Genomic DNA, 17,059 nt, shown 5'->3' with positions numbered 1-17,059 from the left:
ATTCACAGAGCTGAATGCTATTGGTTTCAAATTTATAGGACAAGATTGTTGTGCAGGACGTCCACTCTCACCATCAGTATTTTCACTGAGACTGCCATGTCGTTAAAACAATCCCTCACTCAACGTTGAAGTGCGGCAGCTCTCAGACCAATGTGAACAACCCAATCCTTTGTTAGAAAGGATTTCAGCAGGGATTTGATTTTCTTTGGATTACCTGGATTTCACACAGGAGCAACTATTTTTGTTAAGTCCAAAAAGATTTCAGTGGATGTAAGAGTTCAAAACCAGGACGCTGTGATGCTGTTAATGTCTTGACCAATCGGATGCAGCGGGCAGCTCTGTAAGCTGCTTGTCTTTTGAGTTCAGTAAAGTGAAAATAACCTTTTAGAATCATAAACCTGATTCCTCATCATGTCAAAGTAAGCACACTCGTATACAACTGGACATTATAATCCTCGTCTCGTCCAAATCCCCTGTGTGCTGTAAGATAATGTGAGAGCTGAGATTTATGGATGACACCACTGACCTACAGCTGATGTCCGACATCCTCTATAATCTGAGAATGTGCAGGACGAGAAAACGGTAAAGAGCCGTAAAGCCATACTGAGAAATGCTACAACACTGGTGTGAAGAGGACGCTCAGCTTTAATCATGTTGAAAGGAAATATAGACAGAAGCCTTCATCCAATTAGGAGCAACTTTTGAGTCTGTGTACGTATAAGCTGGTTTCGAACAACAACTAAAGTGCTATTTATGAGGAATATTTTTCAAAACAAAGAGCTGATCCAACAAATACTACATCTTCTTCAGCATCATCGCATTGATTTCTGCACCGTCACATCAGTTTCTATGCATGTAACGTTCAACCTGATACAACTCTGACTCATCTCTGTATGTGATGTCACTGCAGGGACTGTTTCAAAACACAGTTTACAGGCAGAGGGACGCATCATGCACTTACGGAGCAGCGTTACATCACCTTTCAGAGGTGTAAAAATAAATGCACCTTGGTGTTAGCAGATATCTCAAGAGAAATTTTTCGGACATTTTTGCCTTTATAAGATGGGACAGCTGAAGAGACAGGACATGTTAGGAGGCGAGAGTAGGAGACACAGAGGCTGAGGTCAGATTCGAACCCAAGGCCACTGCTTCGAGGACTGTAGCCTCTGCACATGGGGCGCGTAACATAACCACTAGGGTCTTGAAAGCAAGAAAGCTGATTCCCCAGATGTTAGAGTTTTCTTTTAAGATTTAAAGGTCACATATTCTCCTTCTTTTCAACAAGTTAAATAAGTCTCAGAGCTCCTCAAAACATGTCTGTGAAGTGTCTTGTTCTAAATCCACTCTGATCCTGTATTTGATCATGCCTATAAACCCCTCTATTTCAGCCCTACTCAGAACAGGTTGTTTCTGTGTCTGTAGCTTTAAATGTAAATGAGCTGTGTCTGACCACGCCCCCTCTCTGGAAGGGCTTGGGTGTCTCTGGCTTTCTCGCTCCATGTTCTGTTGTTTACGGTGAGAAGGCAGACTCAGAGGGCAGAACAAACACCTAGCTGTGGGAGTGTCACACACCTGGGGGAGGGGTTACTGCCCTTTGTGATGTCATGAAGGGAAAACCTCCAAACGGCCTGTTTGAGCACACATTTTCTGAAAAGTGGAGCAGGCAGAAGATGGAGAGGATGGACTTTTCTCATCATTGGGGGGTTTGTAGACAGACTAGAGACACATATTAGTGTTAGAAAAACAAATGTTTTATGCACAAGATGTGACCTTTAAATGATAAAAAAACAACCATGTCGGAGGCAGTGGGAGATTTTTCCAGATTTGTTGCACCCACTTAAAGGTTCAATAAAGATTCTACTGACTAAATAAAGATTTATTTTTTCCTGTTTTGCCATGGAGAGATCAAGTGTTGTTATTTTACAAAGGGCCATCATCATTAGTTTCCTCCTCCTCATCATTAAAATACCAACAGATGGTCTGCTGTTTATCTGGAATTTCCTCCTCTCTTTATCCGTCTGTTTGTTTCTCTCAGTTTCTGTCTCTGCCCTCGAATTCTTGCTGCACTCTATTTCTCTCGCTGTCTCTTTTTATCACACTGTGTGCATCCATCCAGCTGTCACATTAACGCCAGGTAAAGTTTGGAAAAGTCACAACTTGAATGCAAAGTGTCAAAAGTGCAGCTACTCTTGGAAAAACACCTCCAGGAGGAAAGGGAGAGAAACTTTTAGATGCGGTTTTATTATTCAGAAAAAACTTTTCTCTGCTCCCCCCCAGAGAGTTTCTGACATTTTCTGCAACACTGCAGGAACTCAAGACAATTTATTTCTTCTATTTCACTTCTAAAAATCTGATAATAAATAAGGTTAAAGGCCTTTAGGATTGGATGGACCGACTCTGAGCTGAGGGAGGTCGATGAGTGCTAATAACACTGAATGTTTTGATTTCAGGATCTCTACATCTCTGCCTCTAGCTTCTCCACCTTTCCTGTTTACACACGAATAAATGATGCTACTTCCTATGTTTACAGATGAAGAGGCATCTGATCTGAGGGAGAGAGCATCACCATCACTGCCATCCCTGATGCTTTTTTTATGGTGTTCACATTTGTCTGTCTCATGCCAGAATCGTGCACATATGTACTTACAAACTTTACTTGTTCATTGTACTTTAAATCACCAACGTTTTCTTTTGTGAAACAGGTTAGAGGCATGTCAGCTGTTAAATTAAATGTCTGGTCAACATGGGAAAAAAGGTGCCAAGAGATAATTTATAAGCCAAAAAATTAAATAATCATATAAATAAAAGTCCTCAAACTGCTGTCTAGGAAAGACATATTTCTATATTTCACTTTTACAATCTTTTTCGGATGCAATGTGTAAATAAAAGTCCCCAAACTAGCTTTCTAGGAAAGACATATTTCTATATTTCATGCTCCGTTTTTTTCAGGTTGAATGCAGAGGTAAATCTGGGAGCCGCAACAGATCCGGGGAAACAGGGTTTTTCCTGTGGGATGCTGTGGCTTTAGTTTTAGAAACGTGTCTGAGATTTGGTTTAAGAGAAAAGATTAGATGCAAAATTCCGGCAAAAAAGGCTTTTCTCACAAAGCCATCGTGTGGAAATCAGACTGTTTGGACAAAGGTTGGTGTTTTTTACTTTGAGTGTTTGTTGTCCTAAGAGCTAAAGACTCTCAGGTTTTTAGTCAATTTATATTTATTGTGCAGAGAGCGAAAAAAAAAAGCTTAAACTGCAACAAAAGATCGATGATGGACAAAGAGCTTTTTCTTTGTCTTGTACTGTTTGTGTTTCTGTCCCAGCAGGAAGTAATCTGTATACACTGAATAACAGTGCAGCTAAACCTTCGATAAAAATGACACACAACTCATATGATAATCTGCTGAATATCCTATATCTGTCTTTAAGTACAGGCTTAGTCCATGAGTATTCAAAATAGGTCAAAGTTGTTCATAAATACAAGAAACAAAACACACTCAGAAGAACAAGACGCTGGCTCTTCTTTGGTTAAATGGCGACCTCCCAATGAGACAGATGGAGGAGAGAAGGGAGAGTAAGGGAGAAGAGGATGGAAATCGACCTCAGGCAAGACACAGATAGAGAGATGGGAGACATAAGAAGAGTGAGTTTGTTGGGGGGACAACATGCAAAGTAAGACCGAGATGAAGGATGGAGGAGCGGCAGGGCTTGGGAAAGAAAATGAGATCGACTGAAGAGCGAGAGAGAGACTGGAAGGACAACAGCGTGGATGATAATCTGGTAGAGTTCCCCGAGAGTTCAAACTCTAACAAACACGTCCAGAAGAACAAGTTGAGAATGATGAATTTATTAGGAGTATGTTGTGTTTTCTAAGTGTATTTAACGATTTCTAATGTGTCACCTTGAGTTTTTAATGGCATATTTTCGCACAGGCAAGTCAAACAAAAGGAAGTGTCTGCCTTATGCATGCAAAATGTTGAAATGCAACAGAACTACTTCACTCCTTGTAAATTTAATCTGATCACTTGGGAAGTTTCCTTCTCCCTGAGCGTGCATTAACACTTGTGTTTGCCTTTATCTGGGTGCAGACTACATTTTGTGATCCTGCAGAGTCACAGAGCTAACCTCCACGCTGACCCGCAGAAGGGATAAAACCCGTCACCTCCGCCTGCTGCACGGCCACTCGCTCCATCCAATCAGCTAAATGGCATTCATTTCACTGACGTCATAAAAAAAAAAAAAAAAAACTACCACAAGTTAGTAATTTATCATCCTCATGAGCACTATGGCCCTCGTCCTAGTACCTCTATAACTATCTCACTCTCACCATCACACACTGCCTTGTCTGTCTGCCAGGTCCAGTTATGGATGAAGCCAGCTGTATATCTCACAGTCACACACACACACACACAGACATTCACTCTCTCACACACAGACAGTCACACAGTCGCTCATTTATGAGAGCGTCTGGTCCGGGTAATAAAAGCCCAGTGTTCAGCTCACACACACACACAGAGAGAGAGAGTGAGGAGGACTATTCAGAGATGCTCAGCTCAGGCTGGAGGTGTTAGCAGGCACTTTAAAAAAAAATTGTTTTCTAGCATGCAAAATCTTTTTTTTCCCATCATACCCTACCTGTCAAATTTCTCACTGTGCACTAACCAATTGATCTCCTTTAAACCACAATAAAAGATTAGAGGAGCCCTGAAAAGTGCACTTGCATGCAAGAAAATCTCCAAAACGTTATGTCAGTAATTCTCCCTCACACAAACCACAAACACACACACACACACACACACACACACACACACACACACACACTAAAACAGGATAAAGCAGAAAGAAAAGCACGATGACAACAGAATAGATTAAAGTTTGCAGCACACAGGCATGCACAATAAAAAGAAGAACATGTGCACTTGCAAACACGCTACCCAACACAGCACACAACTACAAGCACAATCAGGGAGAAGAAAAAACACTGACACACAACAATGGCTGTGAACACCTGCATACACACACACACACACACACACACACACACACTCCCTCTGTTCTCACCTTTGCAGAGATGACAGAGTTCTTGTGGTAGAAGCAGCACAGAGCTGCTGTCAGCGTCTTCAGGTTGCATCGCTCAGACATCCTTCTCAACTTTTCTTTGAATAATCCTCAGCTTCAAAAACAAGCTCTAGTCTCCTTGACTAAACATCTGAAGAGTCATTTTAATAACTCTGAAAACTGAGGCGGCTGATAACGCTTCCTCCAAGAGAAACGTCCATCACAGAGTTACAAAAGCTAAAAAAAAATACTTGACTAAAGAACGTGCAGGAAAGAGTCAGATGTGATTCAAATAAAGTTCAAGATGGTCTAAATCTGCAGAATCTCCATCATCATGATCTCACTCTGTCATCTCTGTCTCTCTCTCTCCTCCACAATCCCCTGCAGAGTGAACCCTGTCAGCTCTCTCAGCTCCACAGATCCTTTCCCACACTTTCCCTAATTTTGCCCCGCCCCCTTCTCCCCATATAAGGGCATGAGGAATAACACCATGGGATCTGGTAAGAGCCAATGAGCTGTGGAGTAACGGGGAGTGGCTCAAAAAGTCTTTCTTGCTCCCCCTGAAAACACACAGAGGATGGATGGAGGAATGCAGACGTCTGCACGAACAGTAAAGAAGATTTTTTGAGTCAACCAAAGAGATTTTTATATGTTTAAATCTAACCATTAAATATTACTCTTTGTTTCTTTTATCTCCATTTTGTTCTGAAAACAATAAGCATGTAGGGTTTCAAAATTTGATTACTGTAATTATGCATGAATCTACTTTGGTTAAATCTTTAATTGTTACTTTATGAAATGACAAAAAAATTATGAAAATTTGACGTCAAATTGTCTTAAATTAATATTAAAATGACTACAAACAGGGAGGCATTCAATGTACTATTATAGGGACTAAAAACAGATTCTCCTCATGTTTGAGAAGCTGGAACGGACACATTTTTGTCATTTTTTTAACCTACTTTATATTAATTCATGTACGTACTTTATAGAGAAAATATTCACATAAATATCTCCCCCTGATTTGTGATTTGAACGATCTTTTGTCCATCTGTCTTCTGGTTCTTGTCGCACTCTTTTGTCTGTCTGATATTTTTTGTAGCATAAATTTGATTTGATTGATTGATGAAAATGGACCCAACTTTTCAGGAAGGCCTAGTGTCCACCTAGTTGGTTTTTTTTCTGAGCACCAGCATCTTTTTTCATTTGTTTCCGATGAGTAGAGAGCGTTCTCAGCAGCAGGCGGCCACCTGGAGAAAAAACGCAGTGCTCAGCGTCTTTTTTTCCAAGCGCGTCCCCTTTTCTGTGCAGCCGCTCTGAGCACATGGGTTGAAAATCTTAAAACTTTTTCAGAGAGGCACTGTTGACGTCCCCGGCGCTCTTTTCCAAAATGTATGCTATTCCCCATAGTTTTGCCGCCTACTGATCGTGCCCTGTATCCACATCGTCTTTGCTAATGCAGCTTTAAAAACAAATCGTGCGAGTCCATGAGGAGTCTGATGACACAAGACTCAAACTTTTTAACCCATGTATTACATTTTTTCTCATTTCATTCAAGTCTTTGCCTTTGAGTGATCATCACGGGGAGTTTTTGCACCATACTTTTGTAAGACATCATCCAACAATTCATCAGTATTTCCAGCAATGACAGCCCTCTTTTTAAGCATCCTTTGGGACTTAGTTTGATGCAGGAGGTCCTGTCTCACTGCCCCCTCAAACTCCCCTTTCTCTTCTTCTACTCGTTACCAACGGACTAAAAATAGAAAATACTTCATTTCCTGTGTTGGAAGAATTTCTTCTCAGGGAAATAGCCAAGAGACACTGACAACAACCGTGTAAAAACATTTAACAGTCAGCGTCTGTAGGTCCAGTCGCTGCTGAGTTAATACTTCTGCATTGTGTCTAGACAGTGGAGAGAGAGTCAATTAGCTGAGTGTGTTTGTTTGTGTGTGTTAGTCCAGCAGAGTGACGCTGATAAATAGCCGGCAATTTGTGTTTCTTAATGACTGCTGAGCTATTACACCCACACTCGAGTTCAGAGCCACAGCTTTCCCACCAAGTCACTCACCAAGACACATGCAGACTCACACCAGTGCACTCTTACGTAACGGCACATACACACAACTTATAACCAGAGACAGGGACTAAGTACAAAAAGCATGTACACACACCAACAGCCACATACATGCACAGAGACACACACACTCTGAGGGTGACACCCCTGCAGAGACCAGTTGAAGGAATATTCTGCCGCAGGAAACGGAGCCACTAATTACAGCATGAAGTCTCTGAGGATCCACAAAGGAAATACATGTAGAACATTCCCCATGGGCACCACACTACAACACACACACACACACTTATACTCACACACACACACACACACACACACACACACACACACACTACAGCCGACCACAGCGGCCCCAAATCACCAGCTAGGCTAAACGTCCACCTTAAAATACACACATCCGTCGCTCCAGGAATGCTTTATGAAAACAACGAGGGACACAGATCTGCACGCTGAGGTTCCATGTTTTTCTATTTCTATCTTGTTTGTTGTTTCTCGAGAAGGGAGAGGAAAACTGTCTCAGCAACTTCAGGAAGCTGCGTAGAAACTGGTCAAATCGTCTTAAATATAAAGCTTCATTCTCAACATGTATTTGAGTCTGTAGGGACTTGGTGTTGGGAACGCTGAAGGTTGCCGGTTCAAGTCCTGGTACGGAGCAAATTTGGAAATTGGTCTGGTCGCTGTGGGGAGCCGCCTCACTCTGACATCCCTCCATCAGTGCATGTCCATAGGATCCTGTTTGTGTGTGAGTGTGTGTTTCAGCCTGTGTGTATGTGAAGCATGTTCACCAACAGAGTGTAAAATTTAAGTTCCCCTTGCAGGATTAATAAAGTATATCTTCTACCCTATCCTATCCTGTCGTATTGTATTGTATTATATTACTGTATTGTTTAGTCTCCTCTTGTGTCATGTTGTATCTAATCTTATCTTAATTGATTTGTTTAGTGTTTAAGCTACGTTAAGTAAGAATGGCGTCTCTTTTGTCATCACTTCCGACGATCACCTGTTTGTTATGAACAACTGAGCAGCAAAGTACACTTTAGCATCAAGCTGCGTTTGGTGAGAACCTATCGTCACGTCCCCCTGCAGTCATTATGCTGTGCTATCAAATCATCAGTCAGTACTCGACTTTGCGTAAACAGAGGCCGGATTTGAAAGAGAATCGATGGTTTGATATCAGCCGCAGTCGGTGCCCTTCTGTACCAGTTAGGACGCTTTCATCATGCTCCACTGCCAGAGAATAAATGTCAGTGACGTTGTTGTTTACACCCACAGAGAGGCCGGATGTGTCTGTGCCCGTGATGGGTCATTGATCAGTAATGGACTGTGAGCTTAGTGGCGTATCGATGTGTGCAACGTGACCCCTTTACTGTGCGAGCCCCTCACAGCGTCAATAAAAATGTCTGCTGCAGTCAGCGGGTTCACAGCGCTTCATGTGACTCCGATGAGAACATTGATGCATAAAGTTCACTGATGTCAGCCTAAAGGTAAGCTTCAGAGGGGTGCAGTGTGGTATAAAGTACATACAATGCATCTAAAATAGTCTCTAAAAAAGTGTTTTTACTTCAAATATAACAGCTGTTCCAACGCTTATTATGGAAAGAAACATTTTTTGTGTATGAAAGCAAAATAACAAATTTGTTTTGACAGTTTGAACACAAGAAAAATCTCAGCTTTTTGTGTTTTTTAAAGCTATAGTTTAAATTCAGATACTACATGTGATCCTTTTTTTGCAGCAAAACTTGGTCAACCACTCTAGGAAATGTGCATTTCTGATGATAGTTTAATCATTTCAACTTAATTGTAGACCTGATATTAGTCATGACAAATCATCTTTAATCTTAACCTGGGAGTGTAAACAGATCCAGCAATGGTGTAGGTAGGTGAAACATGATTCCATAGTCCTTTTGTTAATCTAGTAGATAACTTTTATTAAAGGTCACATATTAAGTAAAATCCACTTCACCATGTTCCTCTAACACTAATATGTGTCTCTAGTCTGTCTACAAACCCCCCAATGATGAGAAAAGTCCATCCTCTCCATCTTTTCCCTGCTCCACTTTTCAGAAAATGTGTGCTCAAACAGGCCGTTTGGAGATTTTCCCTTCATGACATCACAAAGGGCAGTAACCCCTCCCATAGGTGGGTGACACTCCCACAGCTAGGTGTTTGTTCTGAACCTCTGAGTCTGCCTTCTCACTGTAAACAACAGGACATGGAGCGAGAAAGCCCGAGACACCCCAAGCCCTTCCAGAGAGGGGGCGTGGTCAGACACAGCTCATTTACATTTAAAGGTACAGACACAGAAACAGTTCTGAGCACATTCTCAGAGATATGTTTCAGAAATGATGGATCTGGTTCGTGATGGATCCGTCATTCTCACACAGGTCTCTCTTTTCTGCTCTGTGTGAGCTTTTGTGTTTTTTGGCGCGCCGCCCTCTCTGCTCACAGGCGACAAACTCACTGATTGATCGTCTGTGTGGCTTTATTGACGGACAGACTGACTGTCTCGCGGGCTGCTTGGTGGAGCTGGATATTAGGAGGAGCAGCTGGTTGGCTGTTCGCCTGGTTTGAACTCGTGCTGGCTCGCTGACAGACGGGGACGATGATCTGTTGAATGTCACACGGCTGTTTGGACTTTTAACCGCCTCTACTCACTGACCGACTGACACCTGATACAACTTCACCTCGAGTGTGTCTGTCTTTGTCAACTTGTAGTACTTCTATTTGACCACTAGAGTGTGACAAACACAATAAAAGACATCTAAATTAATGTTAACACCGTTTACTGGTGTTGTAACCACTACATCATGATTTTGTGTGTGTACTGTTTGCTGTAAAGTGTAACTCATGAGTTGAGGTGAAAACTTGTGCAGCTGGAGACCTCATGTACACACACACAGAAACACACACACAGAAACACACACACACACACACACACACACACACACACACACACACACACACACACACTCACAAAGAGGATTATTGTTTCCTAAAGCTGTTTCATCAGGGTTCAGACGTTTTTTTCGACTCACAGAGAGGGAATAAAAGTGAAAGAGCAAAAGAAGAGATGCCTTTAAGAGTCAAAGAAAAGTTGTGTTCCCCCTTAGAGGATCAGAAGATAAAACAATCTTCAATTCTGTCTTTCTCTTCATTCCTTCCTTCAAACATTATGTATTTTACTGCTCCTTTAGTTTTTAAGGAGCAGTTTTTGTATGAAATCGACACTTTTTTTTGTATCTTAAAGAGGACATATTATCCCCCTTCTCCACCTTTTCAAACAGTCCCCTGTGGTCTAAATGAAACATCTGTGCTGTGCTTTGGTCAAAATATAACATGAATCAAGAACTAGAGGAGGTTTGTGACCCTGTATAAACCAGCTCTCTCAGAACGCTCCGTTTTGGTGTGTGTGTCTCTTTAAATGCAATGAGCCCCCCGCTGAGTTTTCCTGGTAGACATCACTCCTCTGTAGAGAGAATAAAAATGGCCGACCTGTACAACAGTTTTACTCGAGGAGTGTGTTGTAAGACTTACGCAGACCACAAACAAAAGACTGGATGGGTTTATTTCACATTTTGTGGGTTGGTAGACACTCAGGTTACACAAATATATGTTCAAAAACACTGTCAACGTGGATTTTTCATAATATGTCCCCTTTAAAGATGAGTTTTTTATTGATTATTTGATCCCAACAGAGGCAGTTACTCCTTCCTGTCAGTAGTTACACCTCCTTCTCGGACAATGAGCAGCATTTAGACATCAAACAGTCGTGGAAGAGGGAACAAAAATAGTTTACAGTGAGACGTCTTGATCGCATTGTTCTTGACAGACACTTCCTTCCTAATGTAAGTCCATCCTATAGCCTCGTACCGTACGTAAACGATGGACTAACCGCACCCGGCAATCAACGGCTCACCGAAGCGCTCGTGCACTTTTGACCCCAACAAAAGGAAATGACACACGGCTAATGAACAATACGTTACAGTCTGTGCATGTGTGTGTGTGTGTGTGTGTAGGTGGACGTATGTGTGTGTTTTTCATCCATAGTGGAAGTGCAAATACACCTGGACTGTGAGAGCTGACAGCTACACTTTCACACGTATTATATAATAACCCCGGGTTACAGTAGCTCCATCTGTGGTCAGCACACACGCTCTCCGTTTACACTCGCACACAACCCTAAATTGACCAAATAAATACACAATCTGTGTGTGTGTGTGTGTGTGTGTGTGTGTGTGTGTGTGTGTGTGTATGTGTGTGTGTCTGCGTGTTTGTGTGGTTATAGCTCCCACATGTGCGACCTACTCTCGTGGGAAGGATTGAGTTTGCTTTTCAGACCGAGGTGTTAGCATCCAAACATATGAGCTAATAGACAGAGGAGGAAGAGGAGGAAGAGGAGCAGGAGGAGGAAGAGGAGCAGGAGGAAGAGGAGGAGGAAGAGGAGCAGGAGGAGGAAGAGGAGGAGGAAGAGGAGCAGGAGGAGGAAGAGGAGGAGGAAGAGGAGCAGGAGGAAGAGGAGGAGGAAGAGGAGCAGGAGGAGGAAGAGGAGGAGGAGGAAGAGGAGGAGGAAGAGGAGCAGGAGGAGGAAGAAGAGGAGGAAGAGGAGGAGGAAGAGGAGCAGGAGGAAGAGGAGGAGGAAGAGGAGCAGGAGGAGGAAGAGGAGGAGGAAGAGGAGGAGGAAGAGGAGCAGGAGGAGGAAGAAGAGGAGGAGGAAGAGGAGGAGGAGGAGGAGGAAGAGGAGGAGGAAGAGGAGCAGGAGGAAGAGGAGGAGGAAGAGGAGCAGGAGGAGGAAGAGGAGGAGGAGGAAGAGGAGGAGGAAGAGGAGCAGGAGGAAGAGGAGGATGACGAGGAGGAGGAGGAGGAGGAAGAGGAGGAGGAGGAGGAAGAGGAGGAGGAGGAGGAGGAGGAGGAGGAGGAGGAGGAAGAGGAGGAGGAAGAGGAGGAGGAGGAGGAGGAGGAGGAGGAGGAAGAGGAGGAGCAGGAGGAGGAAGAGGAGGATGGTTTTAGGAGGGAGAGGAGAAGAGAAGAAGAGTTAACCCTTTCACATTAGAAAGTTCTATCTCAGTATGAAAGTGCTGCTTTGCAACAGTTGCAAGATGTGAAATCTGAGCAGATACATTTATATAAAAGGAATAATTATCACTTCTACATCTTGCTGTAGCCTCAACTGTTTCTATTTGATCGACCCAAATGGAAGGCTCCAATCACAAATCAAGATATCTTTAATTTGTTATAAGGCGGTCAAGAAGATGTTTAAACCCATCCAAACGTGAAGAACTGTGTGACTTAAAGGGGAAATTTGATGATTTCATCTGAGTTTCCTCTTTTCTTTAGGCGTACAAAATGTTGGATTCAGTCTTAAACCAAAGGACAAAGTAGTGTAAAACCATTTTCTCTACATGTCACTGTTCATTTCTGAACTCAGCCACTGAACCCTTTTCAGTCCGTCTCACCAAACAATCATCTAAAATATTTGCTGACAAGACACAATAAGTAACGGAGGCTGTAGTCCTCCAGGCGGGCGGCCGGGTTCAAATCTGACATCTGGCTCCTTTCCCGCATGTAATTCCCCTCTCTCTCTCTCTCTCTCTCTTCTTGATTTCTGACTCTATCCACTGCCCTATCTCTACAATAAAGGCAGAAAAAGCCCCAAAATACATCTAAAAAAAAGAAGCAGGAGAAGAAGGTGGAAATGCAACATGAGTCAACTAAAAGATGATTTAATGAAGGTAATATCTAGCTGAAGAACATATTGACAAAGTGTAGAAAATGCTCAAGACTTTAGTGCGAGTGTTTGGTACATAAAATCATTAAATACAACAAGTGTTATGTGGAAATATTTAATATTCAGACTTCTGGCTGCTTTGTGTGTGTGTGTATGTATTTTATATCTTTAGACACAAATCTTTCCCCTCATGGTGAAGCGAAAGCTGTGCAGGCTGAGAACGATAAGAGAGGTTCAGACATAGACTGAAAGAGACAGAAACATGCAGAGTAAATGAGATCATCTGTCAGCGTGATGCGGAGGTGATAACAGAATGATCACCTCTCAGTCGTCACCCCTCTGCGGCTGAGGAGAGGCGGAGCTCAGGTGCTGCTTATGTTAATATGATTTAGAGCAAAGTGGCGGCGCACAGTGACAGACGGATGATCGAGAGGTGTTTTGTTCTTGTAGCCGAGTGGATATTAGATTAACGTCGCCTGTATGAGTGATGTTTACATTCGAGCCTGCGGGGAAATGGTGATGATTATTACATATCCTGTAAAAACTAGTGTCAGTCTTTCAGCGTGATGGACCAATTTAAATCTGTAACACAAAAATTAAGAATGAATGGTTTACATTTGAGTCGTAATCGTTGAAGGTTTTAAAGATTTAAATAACTTGCATAACTTACACCACAGCTTTTGGTGCCGATTTCACCACTTAACCACCATTTTCTACATTAAGAGAAAAACCTCTACATCTACAACTTCACGGATGATTTACTGCAGCAAATTGAAGCTCACAGCTGAGCTGCACATCTGCAACAGATTGCTACTGTGTGTTTACACGTCTTTTATCTTTGTGTGGTTCATCCACTCCCAGAGATAGTGTACATGCTCATTGAATGTGTGCAAGTGCTGAAGTTCATTTAACGGGTTTTGCATCGGCAGAGTGATTTTATGCAATAGTTTTTTTCTGAATGCAAGTTCAATATCTACATCAGTGCCAGATTTTCTATTGAAAAATAAGACCACAAAGAGAGAATTACTAAGACTATATCCAGCAAAATCTAAATCCTGCATCCATCAGTGGAAGATTTTTCTCTAGATTCCTTAAATCACAAAAAAAAAGGAAACAGTTTTTCCTACCTTCACATAGTCCACGGTGGCGTCCAGACCTGCTGTGGGCTCCCTGGGGAACAAAGACAAAGACAACGTCCTGTTTAGTGAACACATCACGCTGCTGGATCCCAAACTCCTGGCTCTCTTGATTCCTCTCTCTGCCGATCCTGTGACAGATGAACTGCTGAGCTGGCTGTGTTGTGGTCCAGGTGAGACCCTGATGCTGCTCGGTTAGAGACTCAAACACCTCTCAGCTCTTTTAAGAGATTACAGCCATCAGTGGAGATGTGGTGCTTCTTTAAAAGGTCCGAATGGATGTCACAGATCCAAACATGAGTCCATATTTGCAATACACAGGAGTAAAAAGGTGAAGAGGTGCAACGGGAATGTCAGTGTGATGCAGTCCCAAGTAAAAGGAAAAACTCAAACTTCTCACTGGTTTGCTTCAAATCTCTTTTTTCTGTCTGTCTCTCATTTTTTCTTTCTCTCAGTCGGTAGTAAACATGTTCACTCAGCGCCGGCCTGACTTGGCCTCCTTCCTTCCCTCCCTCTCTCTCCCTCTCTCTCTCTCTCTCTCCTCCCCCTCCATATAGCACACATCGCAGCCACACGCCTACTCCTCTGAGTCCACTGACAAATTCTCACAGAGGTAACAGCACACACAAAGACAGCATCAGCCGCTTTTTTTTTTTTTTTTTTTTTTTTTTGCTGTTTTTCTCTCATATTGCATTTTTTAGATTCTTGCACTTCTCCAAATATTTATTTGCAACAACATCAGACATCAGGGGTTTGTGATTTCCATCGACTTCTCCTGCACTCTCCTCAGCTGCTGCATTATTGACTCCTCTGCAACATACATGTTTTTTTAAAAGGTGAGAATGCAAAGAAAACATTACAATTTGGCCATTTTGTTTGATTTGTCCTTTCGAGCAGGTGCTTTTATTCCCACTTCTCTCCCTCTTTGCCTCGACTATTGGTCCTTGAGTGTAAAAAAGTAGCTCAGACTCTCTCCACACATATCCAGGAGCTCAGTGAAAGCGGGTAATTAGCTCAAAGCCTCCTCTACATTAGTAAGGCTGGTAGTTAAAAATCCCAGATAAGCCGGCGCTGACATTCCCACGGGAATAGCAGCACGCCTGTTTTACTTACCAAACCAAATATGTTTAGCTCTAAGCCCTCTCAGTTTAATATGTCCAGAATAATGAGCAGGAGTATGTGATGTAAGCCAACAGAAGCCTCCATTCACAACAATGTATATAGTCTTTATTCATAAAGGATAAAGTCAGGCGTCTCTCTGCAGAGCCACGGAGGGAGGGACACCTGTTTGAGGTATTGGATCTCTAATCCAACACATCCTGACGCCCCACATGGAGTATAAACACAGAGCTACACTGTATGTCTTCACAACAGAAGATGGACAGGTTCTTATTGGCTGATCTGGAAGGTTTTGTTTTTGCATTCTTAATTTGAAGTCACAATAATTAATTAAATAATTTCTTTTAAATTTCTAAAATCTGAAGGATGCTATCTACTAGTTTATTTATTTCATGTGTTTTGTATATGGACAAATATGGAGCAAGTAAACCGTGGCCACACACAGCAGCATTTATAGCCTAACAGGACAGTGAATAGGGTTGGAAATTAAAGAGAAAGAGAGAGAGAGTGGGGAATAACATGCAGGAAAGGAGCCACAGGTCGGGTTCAAACCTGGGGCCACCCACCTGTACCTCTGTACATGGGCACTAACCACTATAGTAAGATCATTTTTGAGCTGCGATTATTAGTCGATTCATTGATGAGTATACACAAACTACAGTTTGAACATAGGAAGATATTTGACTTTTTTATGCATTTCATAGGCCAAGCTATTTTTCAATGAACGGGGAAAAAATGACATTCTGATAATGAATGAATCATTAGTATCAGCCCTGATTAAAGCTCCTGTAATGAGTTTTTCACTGGTTATGAAGCAGGCTGAAATTCGATACTGATATTTCTTTATGAGCTACAAAAGCAAACAAGACCATCGCCGGGAAGATTCATTATTTTTATCTATGTATCTTTTATGTTTGAGACAGTCGTTTTTGATTAAGTGGTTCAGTGGAACAGCACACTAGTGAAAGAACCTTTTCTTTATTCTACAAGGGGCGCCGGATAGCCTAGCGGTTGCATTGTGTGTCTTATGTACCGAGGCTATAGACCTCATCGCAGTGGCCCTGGGTTTGAATCTGACCTCTGCCCTTTGCTGCATGTCATCCCCCCACTCTCTCCTCCCAACCTTTCCTGTCTCTCTTCAGCTGTCTAATCTAAAAATCTAAGGCCAAAAAATAACCAAAATCAATGAAACAAGTGTTTTGTTTGCACTTGATCAAATCATATGTTCTTATGAAATGCAAAAGGAAAAAGCCAAATGTTTCAATGCCCTTTATGCATGTGGGTAAATAGTGCTCATTGTAACTAGTTTGCCATAAAGTGATCCGTTTTTTAAATTTAGCTAGTAAATATTCTCCACTGTTGAAGCTGAAGAGAAGGCAGACATGTCTGTGGTGTTACACAGCAGCTAAAATCAGACCTTCACTTTACTGTAGTGGTATGTGTCGCTTTGTTAGACTCTGCGGTTGGCTGAACCTCTGACTGGCCCCAAACCTGAACCACGACAACCACCTGCACCCCCCCACCTCCTCCTCCTAACCTCCTGTCCTGTGCCCTCTGGTCAGAGGTGGGAGCGAGGAGAATCACCACATACCAGACAACACCCACATATAAACCCTCCTACAGTTGAATGTGAAACAACTGAGGGAAATTCTCCTTTCCATTAACTCAGGGAGGTCAAAGATCAGGAACGTAAACAGAGCTGGAGGTGATGGAGAATCTTAAACCTGGTCGTCAGGTGAAGGAAAGTTTTACACCCTGATTCTTGATCATGGACTGCTTATAAGACCTCTTTGTTAAAACAGTAAGACATTAAAAAGGAGCATTACACCTGCAACTATTTGAATGGCCACCAGAGGGAGACTACAATGCATGAGGATAATTGACTGTATATAAATATGGACAACATGTCTCTGTCTCCTTCTGTTGTACAAAATTGAAGCCAAAATACTCCTG

The 17,059-nt window shown here is 42.4% G+C and overlaps 1 protein-coding gene across 1 annotated transcript in view; it reads right to left on the bottom strand.

The window, feature by feature from the left end:
* The window catches only part of bcar3 (BCAR3 adaptor protein, NSP family member), a 76,081-nt gene that overhangs the window by 19,031 nt on the left and 39,991 nt on the right, over positions 1–17,059 (bottom strand). The window contains exon 6 of the mRNA XM_061034816.1: positions 13,979–14,021. Coding sequence (XP_060890799.1) covers positions 13,979–14,021 — 43 coding nt within the window. The remainder of the gene's footprint in view (positions 1–13,978; positions 14,022–17,059) is intronic.

The sequence above is a fragment of the Labrus mixtus genome, chromosome 3 (genome assembly GCF_963584025.1).
Source record: "Labrus mixtus chromosome 3, fLabMix1.1, whole genome shotgun sequence".
NCBI lineage: Eukaryota > Metazoa > Chordata > Actinopteri > Labriformes > Labridae > Labrus > Labrus mixtus.
This window is presented reverse-complemented; position numbering and strand designations above follow the sequence as displayed.